The 21,766-nt window shown below is 42.4% G+C and overlaps 1 protein-coding gene across 2 annotated transcripts in view; it reads left to right on the top strand.

Annotated features, from left to right (window-relative positions):
* Positions 1-21,766, top strand: part of UBE2K (ubiquitin conjugating enzyme E2 K) — a 45,651-nt gene that overhangs the window by 8,312 nt on the left and 15,573 nt on the right. The window contains exon 2 of one of the 2 annotated variants that reach the window (XM_053252733.1): positions 19,460-19,553. The exons of the other annotated variant lie outside the window; for it this stretch is intronic. Within the exon in view, the coding sequence (XP_053108708.1) occupies positions 19,460-19,553 (94 nt within the window). The remainder of the gene's footprint in view (positions 1-19,459; positions 19,554-21,766) is intronic. 2 annotated transcript variants of the gene reach the window in all.

Genomic DNA, 21,766 nt, shown 5'->3' with positions numbered 1-21,766 from the left:
TTCACTGGAGCAGGACATAGCTTAAATGATAAAGAATTGTCTATCAGATTTGTTAGTGCTGTGAATAGGAACATAATGGTCTATACTTTGTGATTTTTACAATAGGGCCTCATATCAACATTTTACTTGGGCAAGAATAATTTTTAAAATACATATTTTTAGTAGAGAAATGGTTGAGTATAATTGTTATAGTAACTAAAGAAAGAGTGCTCAGAATGAATTGCACGACTGGTTCATTTATTCCTGTCTCTGATAATCAGATCTATATGTTTGTTGTGACAGCACAGAGTAGTACAGGGGTAGTTCATAGTCTGATGTCAACACCCAGGTTCTAGGGGGCTTAAACTTTAAGCCTTAAAGCAGGAATGGGAAGACTGTTATCTTGCAGGATCTCCTTCTTTTTTACTAGAGCCTCGAGGCCTACCAACTGGAGCCAGGTGCAAAATAGTGGTTGTGGCAGTGGAATTAAGGAACAGGGTGCCTCTGAGCACATGCTTAGCCCAAAAAATGATTCTTGGTGCTAGAGCAGTCCTTTCAAACACAAATCCACTCTAGGTTTTCCCCCAAGCTTTTCCCCATCAGATTACATGGGGGAGGGATAACTGGGAGTCAAACTTACTGATCCACTGCAAGTCACCCAGCGAACTACCAGAAGATCCTGACCTACTCTGCCTCACCCCTGGTATAAAGATGATCATTCTGAGGCTTTTAAAAACATTTAATGACTTGAGCATCTTCATGATAGTTGTGGATATCTTTCCCACCAGAAACCTTACTCCTGTATGCTGGTCAGTGCTGGTTCTGTTTATAGTATGATTGACTTGCCTGTGGTATGGGCTCCAGAAATAACAACATCAACAACAACAATAATAAATATAATACAAACAAAAAAGTTCTCAAAACAGATTACATAGGAAAAAGACTGATAAGAAGATTCCTTGTCACAAAGGGGCCTCCAATCTAAAAAAGCAATGCAAGAGGGGCAACAGTCACTGGAAGGGACACTATTTGGGGTTGGGTTGAGTAAGGTCACCTTAACTGGCACAGCAGGGAAATGCTTGACTAACAAGCAGAAGGTTGCTGGTTTGAATCCCCGCTGGTGCTATATCGGGCAGCAGTGATATAGGAAGATGCCGAAAGGCATCTTCTCATATTGCGCTGGAGGAGGCAGTGGTAAACCCCTCCTGTATTCTACCAAAAGAAAACCACAGGGCTCTGTGGGCACCAGGAGTCGAAATCAACTTTACTGAGTAAGGACAGTTGCTAATCTCCCTGTGAAATATAAGGGGGGGGGGCATCGCTTTCAAAGGTGTTTTGTTCAGTTGGCAGAACATGGCACCAGAAGCAAGAGTGTTGGCCTGCTGACAGGAGCAGGAAGGCCTGTCTGTCTGACTATGACATAAGCCGGGGTAGGCAATGTGTGGCTCTCTAGGTGGGGATGAACTACAACTCCCATCATCCCAAACAAAGTGTATTACAGCTGGCAATGATGGGAGTTGTAAATCAGTGACATCTGGAGAGCCACACATTGCCTACCCCGGCATAAAGTGAGGCCTCCACTCCTGCTGCCCCTCCGATATTGCACTGCACTGGTACTGCACTTCCATGACTTAGTAGAGAAGAAAGCAAACTCCCCCAAAGCATATGGGAGAGCATCTTCATTGTGGTGTGCACTAGTGTGGAATTATTTTATCCTTTGGACTTGTGATGCTAGAAAGTTTCACCACCATTGGGTTCTAGTGTTCTGTAGATGTGTAAAAATGCAGTGTGTTTAATTCAACCTTGCACATATGTCTGTAAAAGTAACTGGGTCAAAAAATCTCTTTCTAGTTCCCAGTACATCCTGTTTTATTTTTTTGTGGCCTTACAAAACCATCTTGCTTAAATCTTCCCTATCTGGACTTCTGAAGTTAGTGCTTACTACTCAAAAGGATAACTGGAGCTGCTAGATTGCTTACATGCTGTAGAACCCATTGGCTGACATCCAGATTAATCCTGCATCGGTGTGTCAGTGTTTTCAGTCATGTGAGGGAGGGGACTGATTTTTTAGTTATTTTTACCCATCCCTCTGCAGCTGCTTGCAGAGGAAGCGTGGTTTCAGAAGGCACAGGGGGAAGCAAGGATGTTGAAAATTGTGGATCTCCTCATGATGGAAAATACTGGTTCATCAGTGCAGGGTTATTCTGGGTTCCCTGAAATTATGTAACTGAGAAAGGGTTAGCTATCTCTGAGAAAAGTAGTACCTGGCAATTATAAAGATAATCATCTAAAATTCTTGTAAATATTGGAAAATTATAGTGTCCTATTGGCATGACAGAAATTTCAAGATGAGCAGAAAGTGTCATCTTAAGAAGGATAACTCCCTAATTCAAAACACTGAGGTAAAGACAAGCATGGTCTTGGGCTTCATGGCAAAAAATAAAATAAAATAAAATAAAATAAAATAATTGATAGGTTATTGCAAAACAGGAAACAGTTGCCTGTTAGGGTTGGACTAATTCTAGGAAATCCTGCTCTTGCAGAATGTTCTTCCATCTCAAGGACTCAGTGGACCAAGGTATTCATTGCTGCATTCCTCTGTACCGTTTCAGTTTTCCCAAAGTAATGCAGTTGTAAAAGGGCTACCAGCATATAATCTCTCTAATGTTTTAAATTGCTGTAACTTGTAGACAAACCCTCAAAGAAAGGGAAAGTGTTGGATTCTCAGGACTTAAAGTGTGAGGTTTTTCTCAGCAATATCTTGTAAGATATGCTAAAAGATCATTGTGCATGAATGCTGTTCTTGTTAGTGGCATGTTTTCTTCACTATATTATCTTGCCATTGAGTATCTAAAAATTCAAAGCCTAGACTTTTCTCCTTGAAAGGGCAAACTGTTGTCCTACCTCAGGCAAGAGGAAGATAGGAGAAATCTATCCTTTTCTTTGGTAACACAGATCATATTAGTAATCTGAAATATTTAATAGAATAATTATTTTTCATTAGATCATTTCTCTGTAGTGCTCTTGTAGTGCATTTCTCTGTAGTGCTGTTGTCTTCCCTATTTTTAAAATGTGGCATGAGCTCTCTTGTGCCACAGAAATCTTATCTTTCATAGAACTTTGTAGAAAGACTTTCACAGTTAAAAAAATTTTCAACCATCAGAAAGAAATAACGTATAAGATCTAACGGGGAAGCTGAAAGTTGTTTTTGTAGTGGTGTACCTACAGGTTAATTTTAAAACTTATCTCAAAAGGAATAACAGTAGAAAAAGTAGGTAGAAGGATAATGCAAATGAAAAGAGTGTATGAAACAGCTGTTGTACTACAAGATAAAAAAGTAGGAATCCCCTTTAGGTTGTGATCCATGTAAAATCAGTTTCTTACTTCCAGTAAACATGTTATGGGATGAGGTGAGGCTTAGAAAGGCCGTTGATCTAAGAAGAGGGGGTATGCATGGATCTGCTAGGAAAGCAAATTGGACATGTTTATATACAGGCAAACCTCACTATCCATGGACCCAACATCTGCGGTTCCACGGATCTGTGGTCAGGGAATTGACACCCAACCTCGACATATGCAGCAGGTGGGGGAGGATTTAAGAGTTAATTTTGCGTATCTGCAGTGTCAGGATGGCCAGAAATAACCACTGATGTAATTTCCAGCTACCAGTTTCAGAAAAGGAGCCATTTTGTGGCTCATTAAAAAATATCCCCCCCTACAATTTTTTCATGGGAAAATGGGGGACTTGAGACTTGTGGGGGGCATTCCTCGTCAGCTGGAGATCTGTGGAGCATGGTAGGGCACTTTCTTCCTTTTTGGGAGGGGGCTGGGTTTTTTGCTGATTTTTGCCCTTTTCCCAGCCTCCAGGAACCTAACCCCCTCTTTGCATTGCTTTAATGCCCCGTTATCTGTGGTTACATTATCCATGGTTTTAGTGGAGAATGGAACCCCCACGGATAATGGGGTTCACCTGCATACAGCCTTCCCTTCAGGGTTGATTGACATAAGGGTTCTTCTGGTTCTTCTGCATGTAGCAGAAGTTGGCCACAGAGTCCCCATGCTGACCCCCATGCTGTTACACAGTCACTCCCCTACTTTCCAGAGTAGACTTCCTTAATATTGCTTTTTAAAAGTGCCATAGTTTCAGATGACTGTAGTCTTAAAAAATAAAATAAAAAAATTAAAGGCAGACAGCCTGCCTGAAGTGTTGAGGAGGGGCAAGACAGACCTTGGTGCAATTCACTTGCCATTATGTTTGTCAAATGTGTTGCAGAGGCCAGGCTATAGGATGGGAGAAAACAGTAAGCTTGAATGTTAAGGTATGGCCATATTTGGTCCATGAGCGATCTTAAGAAAAGCTGTATGGGATGAATGTTTCATGATTTTATCTGGTTTTTTCTTCCACAAATTGAGAAGGAGATAACATTATCTGCTGTTCAGCAGTAGTTGTTTCTCCTGTGGGCCTTGTAATAATAAACCTTTCAGTTTTTGAGTTAATTACATCAAGAGTTCCCAACATTATGTTGCAAACCTTCAGCTCAGGTACCCCATAGAGATTTTGAGAGAGAGCACGAGAGTGTCTGTGTACACAAAAATGGTTTGTACACATACATACAGATGATTTTTAAACCTACAAGCAGACCCGGATCCCTGAAGGATGCTGTTAATCAAAAAGAATAGTATAAAGTTACTGTTGATTAACAAAACAGAAATATAATAGGCAAGACATTTAGGCTTCTGTCTTCTTCAGCTGCTCTGATGTTACCACATCTTGCCCATTATATTTAATCTTCTTTCTCGTTATATTTCTGTTTTGCTAATCAATGATAAATTTATATCTACGCACATGGCTGCAGCATGGGGAGGCAGAAGAACTCTAAGTACCTCCTGAGAGCACTTCAACTACTCCTGGGAGTACTAGTACCCCCTGTTGGGAACCCCTGAACTAAATCATGGAAGATAGGAAAACTCATTAGGATTCTAAGAACACTGCATTTTTGATGCTACTTTCTGCTTAAATCTTAAACATCTGGAATAAGTAAAATTCTAAGTGTGTGTGTGTGTGTGTGTGTGTGTGTGTGTGTGTGTGTGTGTTTTAATGTACTTTTACAATCTAGTAAAGATTATTGTCAGGTGGACTATTGTGCTAGAAAGTCAATTGAACTGAACTATTAAGACTGTTTAGGTACTTAACATTACCCTGTTGTAACAATGAAAGCAAATACATTGTTGTAACTGAGCAAAGAGGGACCTTTTTAGTGGTGATTCTCTTTATTGAGCAGGGGGAGAGCAACTGGCCCAATTCATCCCCAGCATAGCATCCACTTTGTTGTATTTGTGTAAAAGCCTGAGCATGTAGTCTGGTTATATAAAAATATCACACTGGAGACAGAAGACAAGATGGTATAAATAAAGTTAGACTTTGGCTTTTTAAAATAGTTTCTCAAGAGAAAGTGTTTGCTTAGAATGATCTTTATGATTATGTGTGTAACCAGGCGGGGGGGGGGGGAGGGATGAAAGGAATGTGATTGAAGACCAAGATCATAATCCCAAGCCCTTCATATGCTTGTGCAGTTAATAAGGTCTCCCTGGTAATTGCAAGAAAATAAAACAGTTGAGCTTGCACAAGCAAGCCACTGCAAGGGCTACTTAGAATGTTACATTGTGGGGGTGGGGGGGAAGCATCTGGACGTACACTTCTCACTATAAAGGAGAGCAAGTCACACTTCCTCCCCTCCCCAACGTCACTTCTAAATTCTGACAGAGTCTTGCTGATTAAAAAAACCTTCAGTGTATGTCTGTGCACAGAACTTCAGTCCATAACACTTTTGTAGTCCCATATGCCTCTTGGGCTGGAGTTGGTAGATACATAGTTGTTCTCAACATCTTTGAAAATATTTTATAGGAGTGAGTGAAACTAAAACTTATTTTCATGGCTACCTAAGGGAAAATTTATAGCATAGTGTAGGTGTTTGAACTAGTAAACTTTGTGATTTAATAATTGGTTCATAATGTATGTTGTTCAGGTCCTAGGCGTGAACCAATATGATGTGTTTGAACAGGTTCTGTGGGACAAAGCAGGGTAGGTCAATCAGGAATCGGAACCTTGGTCAGAGTTCCAGCTGTGAGCTGGAGTTGGTGCTCCCAGGCTGAATCCAGAGCATGTACTATAGAGAATAGAATATTGCTTCAACAACATCTCACCCAGATTGAGGCCTTAAGGCCTTGTTACCCTAGGACTCCTGTCACAAGCTCCTCCCCTACTTTCCAGGAGTTTTTAGAGCTTAAAGGAGCAGGGATCTCTTCTGCAGGCCTAGACTTCTATGGCAGGGGGAGGTCTCCACTGCAGTGGGTTGGAGCTCAAGTGAGTCCTCCGAATCAGTGAACCAAGGGCAATGGTGACAGTAGCTTTAAAGGGTCCGGGACCCACTCTGCTGCCTCATCCACAGAACTCTCAATATCCATTCTGCAGTGTTGGTTCATGACAGACGTGAAAAAAGGAGGGAGCTGTGTAGAAAGTATCTTAATTCCAAAAAGACCTTAACTTTTTTTAGAAAGTTTATATTTTTGAGACATTGAAGATCATGCTGTTCTTTGTCCAGACGAGTAATTCAAAGAATAAAGTACTTTTCCAGTAGTAATTGAAATAGTGGCTGACATCCAGATTAATGCTGCACCAATGCACCAGGGAGCCACCTAGTGGCACAGCAAGGAAATAACGATTAGCAAGCCAGAGGTTGCCAGAATCCCCACTGATATAGGGAACATCTATATCTGGCAGCAGTAATATAGGAAAATGCTGAAAGGCATCTCATACTGCGTGGGAGATGGCAATGGTAAACCCCTCCTGTATTCTACCAAAGACAACCACATAGCTCTTTGGTCGCCAGAAGTCGACACTGACTTGACAAGACACTTTACCTTTAATGCACCAGGGATCAAGATCGAGATCCATAAGAATGGGTACTGAGCCTTTGCAAAACGCCCGCAGTAGAATGCTGTAGCTCATTGAGTCGACCGAGCCCCCCTCCACTCCTACTTAAATTTAAAGGTGGGGCAGGCACAATGTTCTTCACTTCTTTTCCTACTGCTGTTGCATCCAGTCCTCAGGCTGTTGCTCCTTGTTGGTAAAAGTTCTTTGTGTGAGTCCATCTATTTTTTTTAAAAAACGGACTGTTAATTTCAGTATTTGACTTGGGAATGACTTCCGGACTTCGGTGCTAATACTACCTTTGAATGGACCTAAACTACGATTTTGGATAACCCTAACATGGCTGAGGAGAAATGGACTTTCAAGAGATGCACAGGCTATAATGCCAAGCTTCCCTTGAAAGACCTCCACGATCTATGTCTGATTTGCTTAGGAGAGGAATACAATGTCTCCTCTTGCAAGATATGCTTGTCATTTTCTAAGCAGATGCATAGAAATTGGGCTCTTTGGCTTCACGCCGCCATTTATGACAAGGTGTGACGCCCTTCGACTCCAGGAGAACCCCACCCTGCAACTTTGACATCAGCTTCTAAAGATTCTATGTCGACTCCTAAGCTGACTTCCTCAAAACCATCACAGCCATCGACATCGACCACTTTCAAAAGCCCCAAATCTCCTTTGAAGTCGACTCCTACTTCAACACCGGGACATTTGAAGTAGAAGGATAAGCAATCGAGATCGGATACTCGTTTGTCTTCTCCACTACCTAAGAAGTAAAAGACGGTGGACTTGATGAAAGAAAGAACACTGTACCCACCCAGTTTACAAAGCCATTATTCAACATCGGAAACCTCAACATTGAGGAAGGAGACGCGACTGGAATCAGAGAAACCTCTTGATGTCGACCGCACTTTGACACGGAGGCTGTTGATGCTGATGACTCATTTTCTGTCTCCAGCTCCTACTCCAGCCGACTCTTCAGCCTCATTGATGCCTAATCTGCATCAAAAGTCTCCATCAGTGTTGATACGTCTTTCATTGACACCAGCTATGGAAGTTCCAATTTCCACTTTAAACACTCCAGTGTTGCCGGCATCAAGATTGGTGACTCCACGATGCCAAGCCCCGATACTGATGTTTGATGTCGAAGAAAAGGACAGATATGCGTTATTGGATCCTACCACTGCCTGCACCTTGCTTTCCATACTGGATACTAATTCAAGCACTCCTTCGACATTGACATTTAAAGGTTCCCCTCCACAATCTTCTGGTTTGGGAACTCCTAAGGAATCGGTTATGGCTTAGTCATTTGACCAACACACTCCGGCACCATGTGCTCTGTCTGCTGTCCATTTGGCACACCCATCTTTGTGGCATTCATATGGCTTTGCACATTCATCAGTTGCAGGGGCAACTCTTGCATCAGCGACTCTGGGGACCAGGTCCCCCGGCTTACCTTATAATTTTCAATAGGACCAACCCTGGAGATCCTCACAACTAAAGTCTTACTTGCCTCTGGCATCTGCTGTGACACCAGTTTGTACTGTACAGTCTCTGGCAGGATGTGATGGTCCAGCCTTACCAATTAAACCTACTTTGCCAAGTTTTTCTGTTGCAACACAGACAGTTGCCTGGCCACCTGCGAAGCACCTGGTGCATACAGACACTGAGACATTTTTCAAGGGCACTGATATCGGGTTACAAACTCTACCCATTCCAACATCACAAGAAAAAGCTACCATTGAGACGCAGATGTACGTACCACCTTCACCAACACACTCACTATCTGATCATCACGGCTCCTCTGACTTCGGGTCTGACCCCGATGATTCAGAAAACTTGGCCGATCCTCCTACTGACGTGCCTCTGGACACACATGCCTTGCCTAAGGAGGAAATGCAGGGTTATCACCATCACTTTAGGGAGATGGCAGCAGCTCTAGGACTTTATCTCAAATCCGAGCTAGCCACTATAGATGACCCTGTTTATAGTTTTATGATAAAATATCAGTCATCTCAACCTGTGGTGATTCCAGTTCTCCCGGTCATTTCTAGGGCTGCTAAGTGTGCATGGGAGGTGATCCATTCTACAACCCCCACTTCTAAACATCTATAAAGTTTATATCAGATTCAGGAGAAAGATAATGAGTACTTTCTGAAACATCCTGCTCTAAATTCCCTGGTTATCAACTGCGCCACCTCTTCTTTTAAGTCAGGTCATTGCCACACTACACCTGCAGACAAAGAGAGAGAAAAATTGATATTTTGTTAAAATCTACTCCACCTCATGCCTATCCATTAAGGTAGCAAACTATTCAGCTTGCAGTGCTGAATATAACCATGGCATATGAGAGGCTCTTCAAAATGATCTAGATGTCCTCTCCACAGAAGAATATAAGAAAAAATTTCAACAGATACTGAATAAATCTGTGGCACTTACTCACCAACAATGGAGTTCTGCCAAACATCTGGCTGAGTTGGAATCGCGTTCCTTGGCTGCTGCAATCTCTTTGAGGAGACACGCCTGGCTTTGCTTTACCAATCTACAGGGCTACATGAAAGACAAAATTGAAGGTTTACCTTTCGACAGCAAGGGCCTCTTCAGTGAGGAGACCGACTCCACCATGAAAATGAAAAAGTCAAAGTTTACTTGCAAAACTTTCACTGCTTCAACATCAACCTCTTCCTATGGCTTGAAATATCGTTTTTATTCAAGACAGAATTCCACATTCAGATAGCAAGAGTGCCGAGACTTTAGGAAGCAGTATCATCCTTATCACAAGAGCACTTATCAGAGCAAAGGGAAATCTAATCAGTCCCAATGTACAAAACAAGTAGAGCCTCAAAACCATCTTTGAAGTTCAAGTCCACCCGCTGTCACCACAGCACTCCTCTCTCTTCCCACCACTGGGAATTTTAACATTTTGGCATGTGAGGGATATCACAGACTCACAAACTCTACACCCTTGTCAGCAACCAACATCAGGCTGGCACGCCATGTCCCCATGTTGCACCACATAACATTGGACCGCTGGGTACTGAAGATTATAAATTTGGGCTATGCCATAGAATTCAAGTTTACGGGAATAAGGTTCTCTCAACCCTCCCTGGCATTGTTGGAAGAATTGAAGGAGCTGATAGGAAAAGGGGCTATCACCCTGGTGCAGTGGGTACACAGACGGGAGGGTTTTTACTCCCGTTACTTTCCAATTTCGAAGATGGATGGTGTGTTTCAACCCATCATGGTTCTACGCCACCTGAACAAACTTGTCCATGTGCAGAAATTCCGCATGATAGCATTACAAGAGATCTTGCCTCTTCTATATCAGGAGAACTGGCTTGTAACGCTGTATTTCCATATTGGTATCATGTCACAACACAGGAAATATCTGAGGTTTGCAGTAGGAAATCAAGTGCACCGATATACAGTCTTACCCTTCAGACTTTTCACTGCCCCCAGGTTATTTACCAAATGCATGGCTGTGGTGGTGGCCTACCCACGGACCCAGGGTATCGTGGTCTATCAATTTCTGGACAACTGGCTCCTCACTTCCAGGGACAGAGAGGAGTTAAGTTCTCAAATTACATTTTATCTCTCCTCCAAGACTTGGGAATCCAAATCAGTTGGAAAAAGTCCAAACTGGAGCCGGTTCGTGTCATCAACTAGATTGGAGCAGTCCTGGACACAGGGGCCAGGAAAGCATACTTACCTCAGGAGTACTTCCAGTGCATGAGGGAACAGGTGCTCCATTTCCAACAACACCCATCTCAACTGGCCCAACTCATTCAAAGGCTCCTGGGACTTATGGCATCCTGCAACACAGAGGTGTGGTATGCCTGCTTAAAAATGTGCAAGTTACAACTTTTGTTTCTGTTGGTCTTCCGCTCAAATGTGAACAATCAATGCCTGCATCTAGTGATCCCAGATCAGATTCTACGCTCACTTACCTGGTGGTCTATGGGCAAAAATCTGCTGGAAGGGGTTCCTTCTCAGATACTAGCTCTTTCTGTCTGGTTAACAACATTCTCTGCTGGGCTGGGGGGCCTACTGTGGGGAACATCAGATTCAGGGCAAGTGGACCCTTCAACAAGCACAGTTTCATATCAGTTTCCTGGAACAGCTGGCTCTCTTCAAAGCAATGAAAGCCTTCTTCTACAAGGAAGAGTCGTACAAGTACAATTGGAAAATACCACTTGGCCTTGGCCTACATCAATCATCAGGGAGGAACAGTGTCTCGAACTCTTTGTGCACTCAGTCTACTACAACTATGGCATTGGTGCATCAGGTCTACCTGATAACCATCCACATAAAGGGCCTAGACAACAACCTGGTGGACGACTTAAGTTGAAATTTCCCACACCAACAACAAAATCTCTGGCAATTTTTAAAAAACTTCTGAAAACACATCTCTTCAACCAAGCTTTCTCAGCTTTTTAAAACTTGTATTTAATTGTTTTAAGATGTTTTAATTGTTAATTATTGTTGCTTTATGCTGTTTTATAATTTCTGTTTTAATTGTTAATTGATTTTAATGGTGTTGTTTTAATGTAAATCACCCTGAGCCTTTTGGAAGGGCGGTATAAAAATGTAATAATGAATGAATGAATGGGAAATCAAGACAGATTCTATTTCACCTCTCTTCACGAGTTGGATAAGACCAACTATAGATCTCTCTGCCACCTTGGGGAACACGAAGTACACTCGTTTCTGCTCCAGGGGGTGCTACGACCTGAGATCACTGGGGGACGCCTTCCAGTTAGACTGGCAGCAGGAGATGCCATATATGTTTCCACCGCGATCACTGATCAGCCGAGTGGTTGCCCGCATTCTGACTACACCTACATCATGTATCCTGGTGACTCCATGGTGGCCTAGGCAACCATGCTTTCCACAGGTACTCAAATTGTCAGCAAGCCAGTACCAGAGACTACCACAAGAGGTAGATCTCCTGACACTAGGCCATGGCAATGTCCTGCATCCAGACGTTCTCACTTTCTGTCTAATAGCATGGCACATCGGCTTCTGAATAAAATCCTACTTAACCAAAAGAAGTCTTCCACCAGATGAAATTACCTTAGTAAATGGCTTCGTATCAAAGCTTATGCAAGGACGCATGGGTTTCAACCTAGACAAGCCACAGTCAAGGATGTGCTCCTCTACTTGACTAATCTAAAATCACATGGGTTGGCTAATGTATCTTTAAAGGTGCATCTAGCAGCATTCCCTTCAAAACATTTGGGCTCTGATGGGAAGACTCTCTTTTCGCACCCAGATAGTAAGGCTTTCCTGAAAGGCCTCATGAATTTGATACCCCATACACCAACATCTATCCTGATAAAGTGCTAATGTGTCTGGACCTGGACTTTTTACCCAAGGTAATGTCAGACTTCCACCTCAACCAGGACATTGTTCTCCCTACGATCTTCAGGGATCCATGTACGCCTTTAGAACATGCAATTCACTCCTTGGATGTGCGGAGGGCACTTTTATATAATTCCTGAACCACACTAAGGACTTCAGATCTACCAAGTGTTTGTTTGTGGCATACAAGGGCTCTGTGAGCGGTTCCTGCATTTCCAGACAAAATGTCCAGATGGCTACTTGAACTTATTATGCTGACCTACAAGTCACAGAACGTGCAATCGCCTGAAGTAATCAAGGCCCACTCTACCCGTGCCTACGCTTCTTCAGCTGCACACCTATCAGGGATAACCTTCCAAGACATCTGTAAAGCTGCAACTTGGTCCATTGAGTTACCTTTTGTCAAGTATTACGCCATAGATGTGCGCTCTGCTGCTGAGGCGAGCTTTGGGAAAAATGTTTTGAAGCGGGTGTTACAATAGCTACTACCGCACCCTCCTCCATTGGGAGCTAGCTGAACACCCATTCTTATGGATCTCGACGGATATCAGTCCAGACAAACAGGTTGCTCACCTGTAACTATTGATCTGGTAGAGATTTGTCGACATCCATAAGACCCTTCCGAACTCCCCCTCTGCAGTAGTGCTATGCTTTGTGCATATTGAGTGGGCACGCTATTCTCCTTCGATGATGAACTCACCAGATTCCAGATGATCATCCTCCATGGCAGTCGTCCAAGAACTGAAGAACATGGTGCTCGACCCACGCTGTAGGTGTGGAGCGGGGCTCGGTCTCCTCAATGAGCTGCAGGTGCAGGACCCATTCTTATGGATGTTGATGGATCTCTACCAGATCAGTAGTTACAGGTGAGAAACCTGTTTTCTTCTGATGTACAAGGGGAAGTGTGATTTTCAGTGACGCCATCCCTCTTCATTCAGCTGCCTCTGCCTCCCAAGAGTTGGGGGACTCTTATGGGCATATTTTCAGGAGGTAGAGGCAGCTGCAGTGGGAAGGGGGTCACTGAAAATCATGTCCATCCTTACATGTTGGAGTAATCTGGTAGTATTAGTCTGTAGTGGAGAATGTTGGATGCAAACAATGCTGGGCATATTCAATGGATCCTAAAGCTTGACTTCTTACATTGAGAAATGAATGCCATCAAAAGCCAAGGTAGTCTTACTAACAATGGTGCTTGTAGCTTAAATCAAGGTAAGAAAACAAACTATGTTTAATATTGTAGTAGTAGAGTCCTACACTGATTTTCCGAGGTTTTCATTCTTCAAATTTTCATTTTCATGAAAATTTTCATTCTTCAAATTACGGAATTATCTTATACATAGGTAAAAAAATAAAGTACTGCCTAGGACTGCAGTGACTATCAATCCATTTCCTAACACAGTTTCAAAGTGCTGGTTCCACAATTCCAAAATGCTTTTAAAAACTCATAATGGCTTGGAATGTGGGAACTTGAAGCACTATCTATTCCTGTATGAACCTGCCTGAATTTTAAGGGAGTTCTTAACCATTCTCTGGTTTTTCTTGCCTTTGGTAGTGATGGGGGATATTACCTTTTTGGTTGTGGTGTGCCCACTTTGGAATGCAGGGAGGCTCTTCTGACAATGGCTGACATCCAAATGAACGAAGCCTTGTACAATGAACAAAATTGCGCTTGTGCAAGGAGAGTACGTAGCTTCATGAAGTCATGAGGATGTTTTGAAATTGCACTATTGCACAAAAGTTCCCTGCAAAGCATATGAGGAGTGCCACAGGTTGGGCACCTTTTGCAAGGGCAAAAATATTTGTGTTCAACCCTAGTTTGAAAAGCAGGCTCTGGAATGAGCACTACTAGCTAGCACAACATGTTTGTGCAGACACATTGTTAGTCTCAATGTCATTGTCTTTTCAGCCCTAAGTGAAAACACACACATGCCTCATTTGTCCAGGCCTTTTAGATCTTTTACTCTGCTGTGCTGAGTCTTTTAACTGCTCTCCTGACGCTTATTTATTTTATTGTTGTGTTCAACTATTAGCTGTTCTACAAGTCCTCAAATTGAGGGGGGGGATATTAAATAATGGTAACCTAATAATAATAGCAACTTTGTAATGTCAGTTTCACTGGCATATATCTTGTCAGTTAATCCTCTGAGTTAAGGAAGTTGCTGTGGCTCCCGACACCATTTAATTCTGACTTTGGTAGAGAATACTACCTATGGCATTTTTAAGGAGTGATGTAAGTGATGTCACATGTCAGAAGTGCTTGTATGGTTGAATAAACAGTAGAGGAAAAAGAGACCATCCATAAAGTGGAAAAACCACAAATGGAAAAGTGGAAAAAACACAACAAATGGGGAGTAGTAAAACTCTGACAAAAGAGGGATTGACCAAAATAGAGCAAAGTGTGGCAAGGGAGTACAGATTTTGAAAAAAGGCCTTGTGTGAAAATACCTCTGTACAATCCCAAAGATATGCATGACTCAAGCAAGTGAACCAATAACCATGCCAATGATTATTCATTGTGAAGTTCTGTTTTGATTCTCTGCATACAGTGTTCAGAAAGAGCTAATGCAGATATCTCTATAGTACATCAACCTCATGATTTCAGATCTGGTGGATATCTTAAGAGGGGAGAAAAAGCCCCTTTAAATATTTTCTTCAACAGCACTATATAATTTAAGAATTATGAACACAAGTGATAATCAGTGGTCCACCTTGTTTACCACATCAGTTAATATATCTTTGTAAGGCAACATCTTCATTACCTCGTAGACTTTGGACATGAAGCAAAATCTATCTGTGTTGCCTCTTCAAGAGAGATTGTTCATGGCTGTCTCACTTCAACTAATTTTTTACTCAAAGTCAACCAAAGCTAAAATTCCACTTCAGTCATGACAGTGATGCACCACTAGAAGAGATGGAATAAACCCCTTTTGCAAAATAATGGATGTTGGTTGGGTTACCAAATTATAATCATATCCTTTGTAAAGAAAAACAGTTTTGTTGCAAAGGCAGGCCTAGAATCCCAGTTAGAGGAAAAACAGCTGGTGAGGGAGTTGTGGTGGCAGAGTAACAGATAAGCATCCTGGCCACCTGCTGCTTCTTCCCTCCCCATGCCATTTTGTAGAGGAGAACTGGCAGCCAGAGGTTCATGACACGAGGTGACTATGGAGCATGTTTCAGCCTCTTAATATTGCTAAATGTTATTGCCTTTCATTAAAAATAATCCCAAAGTGTTTCGCAACTTATTAAAAACAGTACATATCTGTTTTGACAGTTAACAACAAAGAGATTAAAACAATACCAAAAACAATACAGATCTATTTTTAAAATAAAACATATACCCAATAGAACCATAAAGAGCAGCACATAAAAGCTACCTTAACAAAAGCACAGAAGAGAACCCTTATATAAAAGCCTGAGTAAAAATCCATGTTTTTATATGTCTTCTAAAAACTGTGATGGAGACTGAGGGGCAGATGCCTATTGGGAGAGTATTTTAAAGCCTCGGGGCAATGACCAAGAAGGCCCTATCCCATGTGCACAACAATGGAGCATCCCTTAGCATTGGCACAGAGTAGTCCCGTCTCTTGATCTTGTCAGGTGTACAAAAACTTTTGGGAGCAAGTGGATCTTCAGATACCTAGGGCCCGAACTGTTCAGGGATTTAAAGGTGCAAACCAGCACCTCAAATTGAACCCAGAAACAAATTGACAGCCAATGTAGCTCTTTCAGAATGGGCATGATATGGTCCCAGCAGGCAGTTCCAGACAAAACCCTAGCTGCTGCATTTTGCACCAGACGGTTTCTGAATATTCTTCAAGGGGCAGCCCCATGTAGAGTGTATTGCACTAAACCATCCGTGCTGTGACTAACCCATGGGTAACTGTGGCCAGATCTGCCTTCCTGAAAAAGGGACGCAGCTGGTGCACGAGCCTAGCTACTGGTTCCACTTGGGCATCCAAAAGCAGAGCCAGGTCTGGGAATTTGTGCAGGTCCTGTTCTTTCAAGGGGAGTGCAACCTTATCCAGAGTAGATCAGAACAGCTCATCCCAGTTGATTTTTCCCCTGGCCAACAGCAACTCCATCTTGTTTGGATGAAATCTTAGTTTACTAGTCCACATCCAGCCCATCACTGCCTTCAGTCCCCAACTGGCAACTATATTACAGTAGCTCTATAGTGTAATTCATAGACTGTCGAATGCCCAGCTGAGAAGAGAACAGTGTGCCATCTTGTGTCTTTGTGTTCTGTCCATATAGACAACCAGCTAGCACTAGTGGTGTTCCAAGTTCTTTTAAAAAATGGGTTTACATATCCTGATTATAGTTGCCACAGTTTGCGTAGTAGGAATAATCAGGTGAGAAGACTTCATTACACTGAAGGATGTGCATGTCCCACTTGAAGAACTTCAACTAGGTTTTAAAATATATATTTCATTTGGTGTGGAGTAGCTACTATAGTGTTGAAGATAGATTTAACTTACTGTGAAGTAAAGCTGTGACAGAAGTACCAAGTCTGCTTCAAGGATTGTATTTTCTGTGGAGGAAAATGGTATTTGATTCTTAAATAAGCAACAATGATTCTTGGGGAATTTAAAAACACTGTTGTCATGGTAAAAAAACCACCAATTTTAGAAGAAAATAAATTACACAATATAGCTCTGCTGAGGATTGAGATCGAGTTGTGTGGGAATATCTCCCATTCTAGTCCTGCAAATAATTTGTGCCATTATTACTTTACAAGGTAGGCATGAACTCCTATAGTTTCTTTAAAGGAAGTTGGACTTGATTAACATATCTTGAAAAACCAGCTTGCTTAGCTAAGTAGAAGCTTTGCCAAGGTGAATGGGTAGGAGAGATGCTTGAGGGCAGGGTGAGGCAAGAAAGGAAAACATCCCCAGGCATCAAGTGTGTGAATAATGACTGGGTGACCCACATTAAACATTATTACAGAAGCATTACGCATTTAATGTTTGAGTCTGCTATAAATAAAAGTTGGTGCGTTAAGCTGAGTCATATCTAGGAAAACAAGACTAGAATCTTTAAATGAATCTTTTGGGATACACCATTTAAATTAAGTAGAAAGACAGGTGAGCCACCCCTCACTTTTATATTTGTCTCTCTTTTATTGCCTTACCAGCTTTCTGATTTCATACAAACCTTTGGTGCTGGTTCAGGAATGGAGACAGTTTGCCTCCTAGCAATAGTTATTTCACTAACTTACAGCCCAGTCCTGGTGGGCTGTAAGTTAGTGAACTATGATGGCATATGAGCCACTGTCGTACTGTTCCTTTCTGGGCTACTGGGTGTTATGAGAAGCTCTAACCATGTGGGAGGAGCCTATGCTGGAGCTCATTTCAGTGCCACTGCTAACAAAATTTCAGGAAGGGTGATGTTAGCATGGGGAGGAGCCGTGTTGTGGGCACCTCCTATGTGGTCCAGGTCTTCTCAAGATATGGCAGTAGCATGGGAAGGAGTGACACTGCAGCAGCTCCCACTCCACCAGAACTGCATAAGAGCTCACCATCTGGAACTCATCCCATTGAGTTCAACAGGTACTACTATAATTTCCAAGCAAGTGTGCATGTGATTACAGCCTTGATTGGATTCCTAAAGTGGCAAGAGAAATATCTCCACTCTGCAATTGGTTGATGTTAGTGATTGCACTTCTAACACCAAATGCAGCCATAGTGGGAACTGCCTGCTGTCACTGTGGGGGGAGAGGGCAAAGCCTGATAACCATTGGCAGAGACTGGGCATCTTGGTCCTTTCTTTGCAAATGCATGGCCTCTGACTGGCTCCCACTGATATCAGCAGTCCATCTGGAAACCACTAGCCAGTAGGAAGCCACATGTTTGCATGAGCTTGACCAATATGTCCCCAGCCTCCATTGCTACTTCCCCACTGCCTCTCGCCCTACATTGCCCTAAAGTGCAGGTGGTGGTTCCTGCCAGCAGGCTGCTTCTGGCCACATGGATTTGCCATCTTTCTTCCAAACTTTTCCCCTAAGCCTATTTAGTCTATAGTAGAGCACATTAGTCCCCAAAGCTCTTATGACAGTGTGTAATTGCTGTGAAATCCGGAGAGGGTCAGTTTTCTCTCTCCTTTTTTTTTTTTTTAGTAACCATCCTGTAAGTTGCCCTAATTATTTAGGTGACTTGGCTGCTTCTAACACAAATGTGTGTTTGATCTCATCAGCAAAGATACACTTTCTACTTCTTTCCTCTCTTCTCTGCTCTCCCACCACCCTCACGTGATATATAAAATAGATGAGTGCTGGTCAAATGTCTAAGAGTGTGGGAGGATGTAGCGGAGCTTGAAATGCTTGCTTCTGCCAAGTATTCATATGCATAGGCTGACTACAGTAGCAAAATACCTGTCATTGCCACACTGATATTTTCTTGCTGACATAATAATAATAATATATCTATATCTATATCTATCTATCTATCTATCTATCTATCTAATATATATATCTATAACAGCAGCAACAACATTGACAATAAAATTCAGCCATCCTAGGTCCTTGGGAAGGACTCAATGTCTGGATAAAACAAACCAGTCAATAACACCTGTCTGACTGTGTAAATAAATAATAATAATAATAATTAATCAAGGTGTTTTAATCTCACTTTTAAAACACCAATTGAGAACTATGCTTTAAAATAGGCTTTTAAGCTACTTTGGGAGGTCTTCCTGTTGCTTTGAAGTTAATATTGCTGGATGAAAATGTGCCATGCAGCTTTAACGGGATTGTTTTTAATGTCTTATTTGTGGTTTGATATCTGGAGTAAATCTGTAATTCTTAAGTAGTCACTGTCAATTTGAAAAACAAGTCTGAAGTCCTCTGTGCAGTTAGATTGCTTAAATCCCATTGACTTGAGAGTAAAATTTAAGCAGCTTAACTGTGAGCAGGTTTGGAGACCTAGTCGAGTTAAAAGCTGTTAATGGGAGTACTACATGCTTTCCAGAGTGTCTGCTCTCTAATTTTATTTGAATGGCTGCATAAATGCTATTTCAGAATAGTTAAGTCTTGGGTTATGTGGCTTCTAGTGTGAACTGTATGGCTTCTAGTATAACAGCATTGGCTATTAATAGCAACGAGCTTTAAAATTATATCTCTCTAAATTTAAAGAAAGAGAATCAGCTACATCTTAGCATCTGACTGTAATTTTTCTGTTTTTGTTTTTTAAGACGAGCAAAAATCAAATTAAAGTAGATCTTGTAGATGAAAATTTTACAGAACTAAGAGGAGAAATAGCAGGACCTCCAGACACACCATATGAAGGCAAGTAATAATATTTTTGTAACTATAGAGCATTTCAAACCTTGTTGCTTGAAGCTTAAGTGTATATGAGACTCCATTGTGCTACATTTTGATGCATGTTACTGAACTCAAATATCTTAGCCATTGACATGGGATAAGTAAAGGTTGCTTTCTTGTCACTCATGATGGCTTGTGAACATCCTGTTAAAACTCAACTTTTGTCTAGAATGTTTGTGGGCTAGTAAAGCATAAAAGTCTTCCTAAAAATGGAAATATCTAAACACATAAAGGGTCCCAGCAGCAAGGTCCGAGGACACATGAAACATACAACCATCTTACTGAAACTAAGCAGGTGTAGATCTGCTTAATGCCTAGATGGGTGACGGTATGAGAATCCTATGTATGTTGCCTTGAGTGCCGTGATGGAAGAAAGGAAGGATATCAATATAATAAAAATATTTTTTAAAAATTAAACTGTGTTTTGCTTTAATAGAGATGCCTCTAAAGATAATGTAGCAATTGCAGTGGGGACTGAGAAAATTAATTATAAGGATTGATATAGACCTGTGTTTTCCAGCCTATCTCATTCTGGGGCACTTTTTTTTTTTTTAAATGTGGCACACTGCCCTCTCAACGCACAAATTTTGTTTTGCAGTGCATGATTTTTATATTTATATATTTGTTCTCACCAAAAGTGTGGTGTTTAACCCTCAATTTATATCATGAAATGAAAACTGTGTTCTCATGGGGTATTTATGTATCCCATACATCCACTTCGTGTAGTCATCTGCTCAACTGAGTCTTCTCTGTTCGGAGTTCCTTATGAGTTGTGCATTGTAGCAAAGGAGCCACAAAAATTCATATATATATGCCAAGAGCAGAGGGGGCCATGTGACATTCTTGGTTGCTGCAATCAAAGCATCTCGATGGGTTATCCCCGTCACATGCTCCTGGGCAGGACTATGCTAAGTAGCTAATTGGAAAAGCCTTTAGAGCCTGACGGGGATGACCCCTCCCAGTTCTTACAGTGCTGTGTTGCTCCTGGAAGGTTTTTTCTCTCTTTCGTCTAGATTTTTCTGATAGCTTTCTTCTTTTTTCCTTAGCTACTTCTTGCCCTATTCTACCTACTAGACTATTTTTCTGTTTTCTTCTGCTAAATTATTACCTCCAAACAAACAAAAACCCTCTCTTTACTTCTCCCCTCTTATTCCCTTCCCCTCCCTTCCCCCTGTTTATGGAGTGCGCAGGAAGGGTAAGGAATATTTGTGTTCCCACAGGACAGCCCAAACTGACCTTCCCCAAAGGCTCAAGAGCACCAGGATCACCCCCACCATTACAAAGTTTATCAGCTGCTACAGAGTTGTCCGTTAAGGCTGGAAAGGGAGCCCCTGTGAGTTTCCCGCCTGCGGGCTGTGAAACATGGGTGGAATGGTTTGCAGGAGACACGAGGGGCGCGGCAGCACATTCCCCGCCTTCGGGCTGTGAGGGAAGGGCCGCGTTTTCTGGCAGGGAAATAAGGAGCACGGCGGCGGCAGCCAGATTATGAGCAGAGTGGGCAGCTGTTGAGGGAGCCTTTGATCTACTGAATGCTCAGCTGATGGCAGGCTTAGCCCGTTTGGTCCCAAAGCCTCCCCCATCCCAGGCAGAGATCAGGGCCTTGTGTGGAGCACCTGCAATGGTGGCGACAGTGAGGGCCGCAGGGCAGGAGGAGTCTCAAAATGGCGGCCACAAGGAAAAGCCTGTGAAACTGCAGAGTCTACCCATGCCAGTTGGGGATGACGATCTGGTGAGCTCTTTCCAGGGGGAGGGGAATTCAGGAGCAGGCCCCTCCACTCATATTGCACCTCAAATGACTGTTCCTATGCCCAGGTCTGTGCCTCCGGAGTGGCAGGCATGGTTTAAGAACGCGATTGTTGAGACTGTACTTTAACTGAAACCGCCTAAGAAGGGTAAAAAGTCAAGAAAGCGTCAGCTTTCCTCCTCCTCTTCCGATGAATCTTCCAGATCCCCCTCCTCACCGCCCAAGAAAGCAAAGTACAAAAAGAAACATACTAAGCACTCTAAGGGTGCAGTTAGCAGACCAGAGGGGACCCTATTGCAAAAAAGGCAACAAAAGACAGGTCAAAGAGGGCAGTCTTAGACCTCAAGTTCCTAAACAAATGGGTGCATCACATCAAGTTCCGCATGGAGTTGCTCTGCTCAGTTATCAAGGCACTTCATCATGGAGATTTACT

This window comes from Hemicordylus capensis, chromosome 5 (assembly GCF_027244095.1).
Source record: "Hemicordylus capensis ecotype Gifberg chromosome 5, rHemCap1.1.pri, whole genome shotgun sequence".
In the NCBI taxonomy this organism is placed as follows: domain Eukaryota; kingdom Metazoa; phylum Chordata; class Lepidosauria; order Squamata; family Cordylidae; genus Hemicordylus; species Hemicordylus capensis.
Note: the sequence above shows the minus strand (reverse complement) of the source record. Positions and strands in the feature narration are given on the sequence as shown.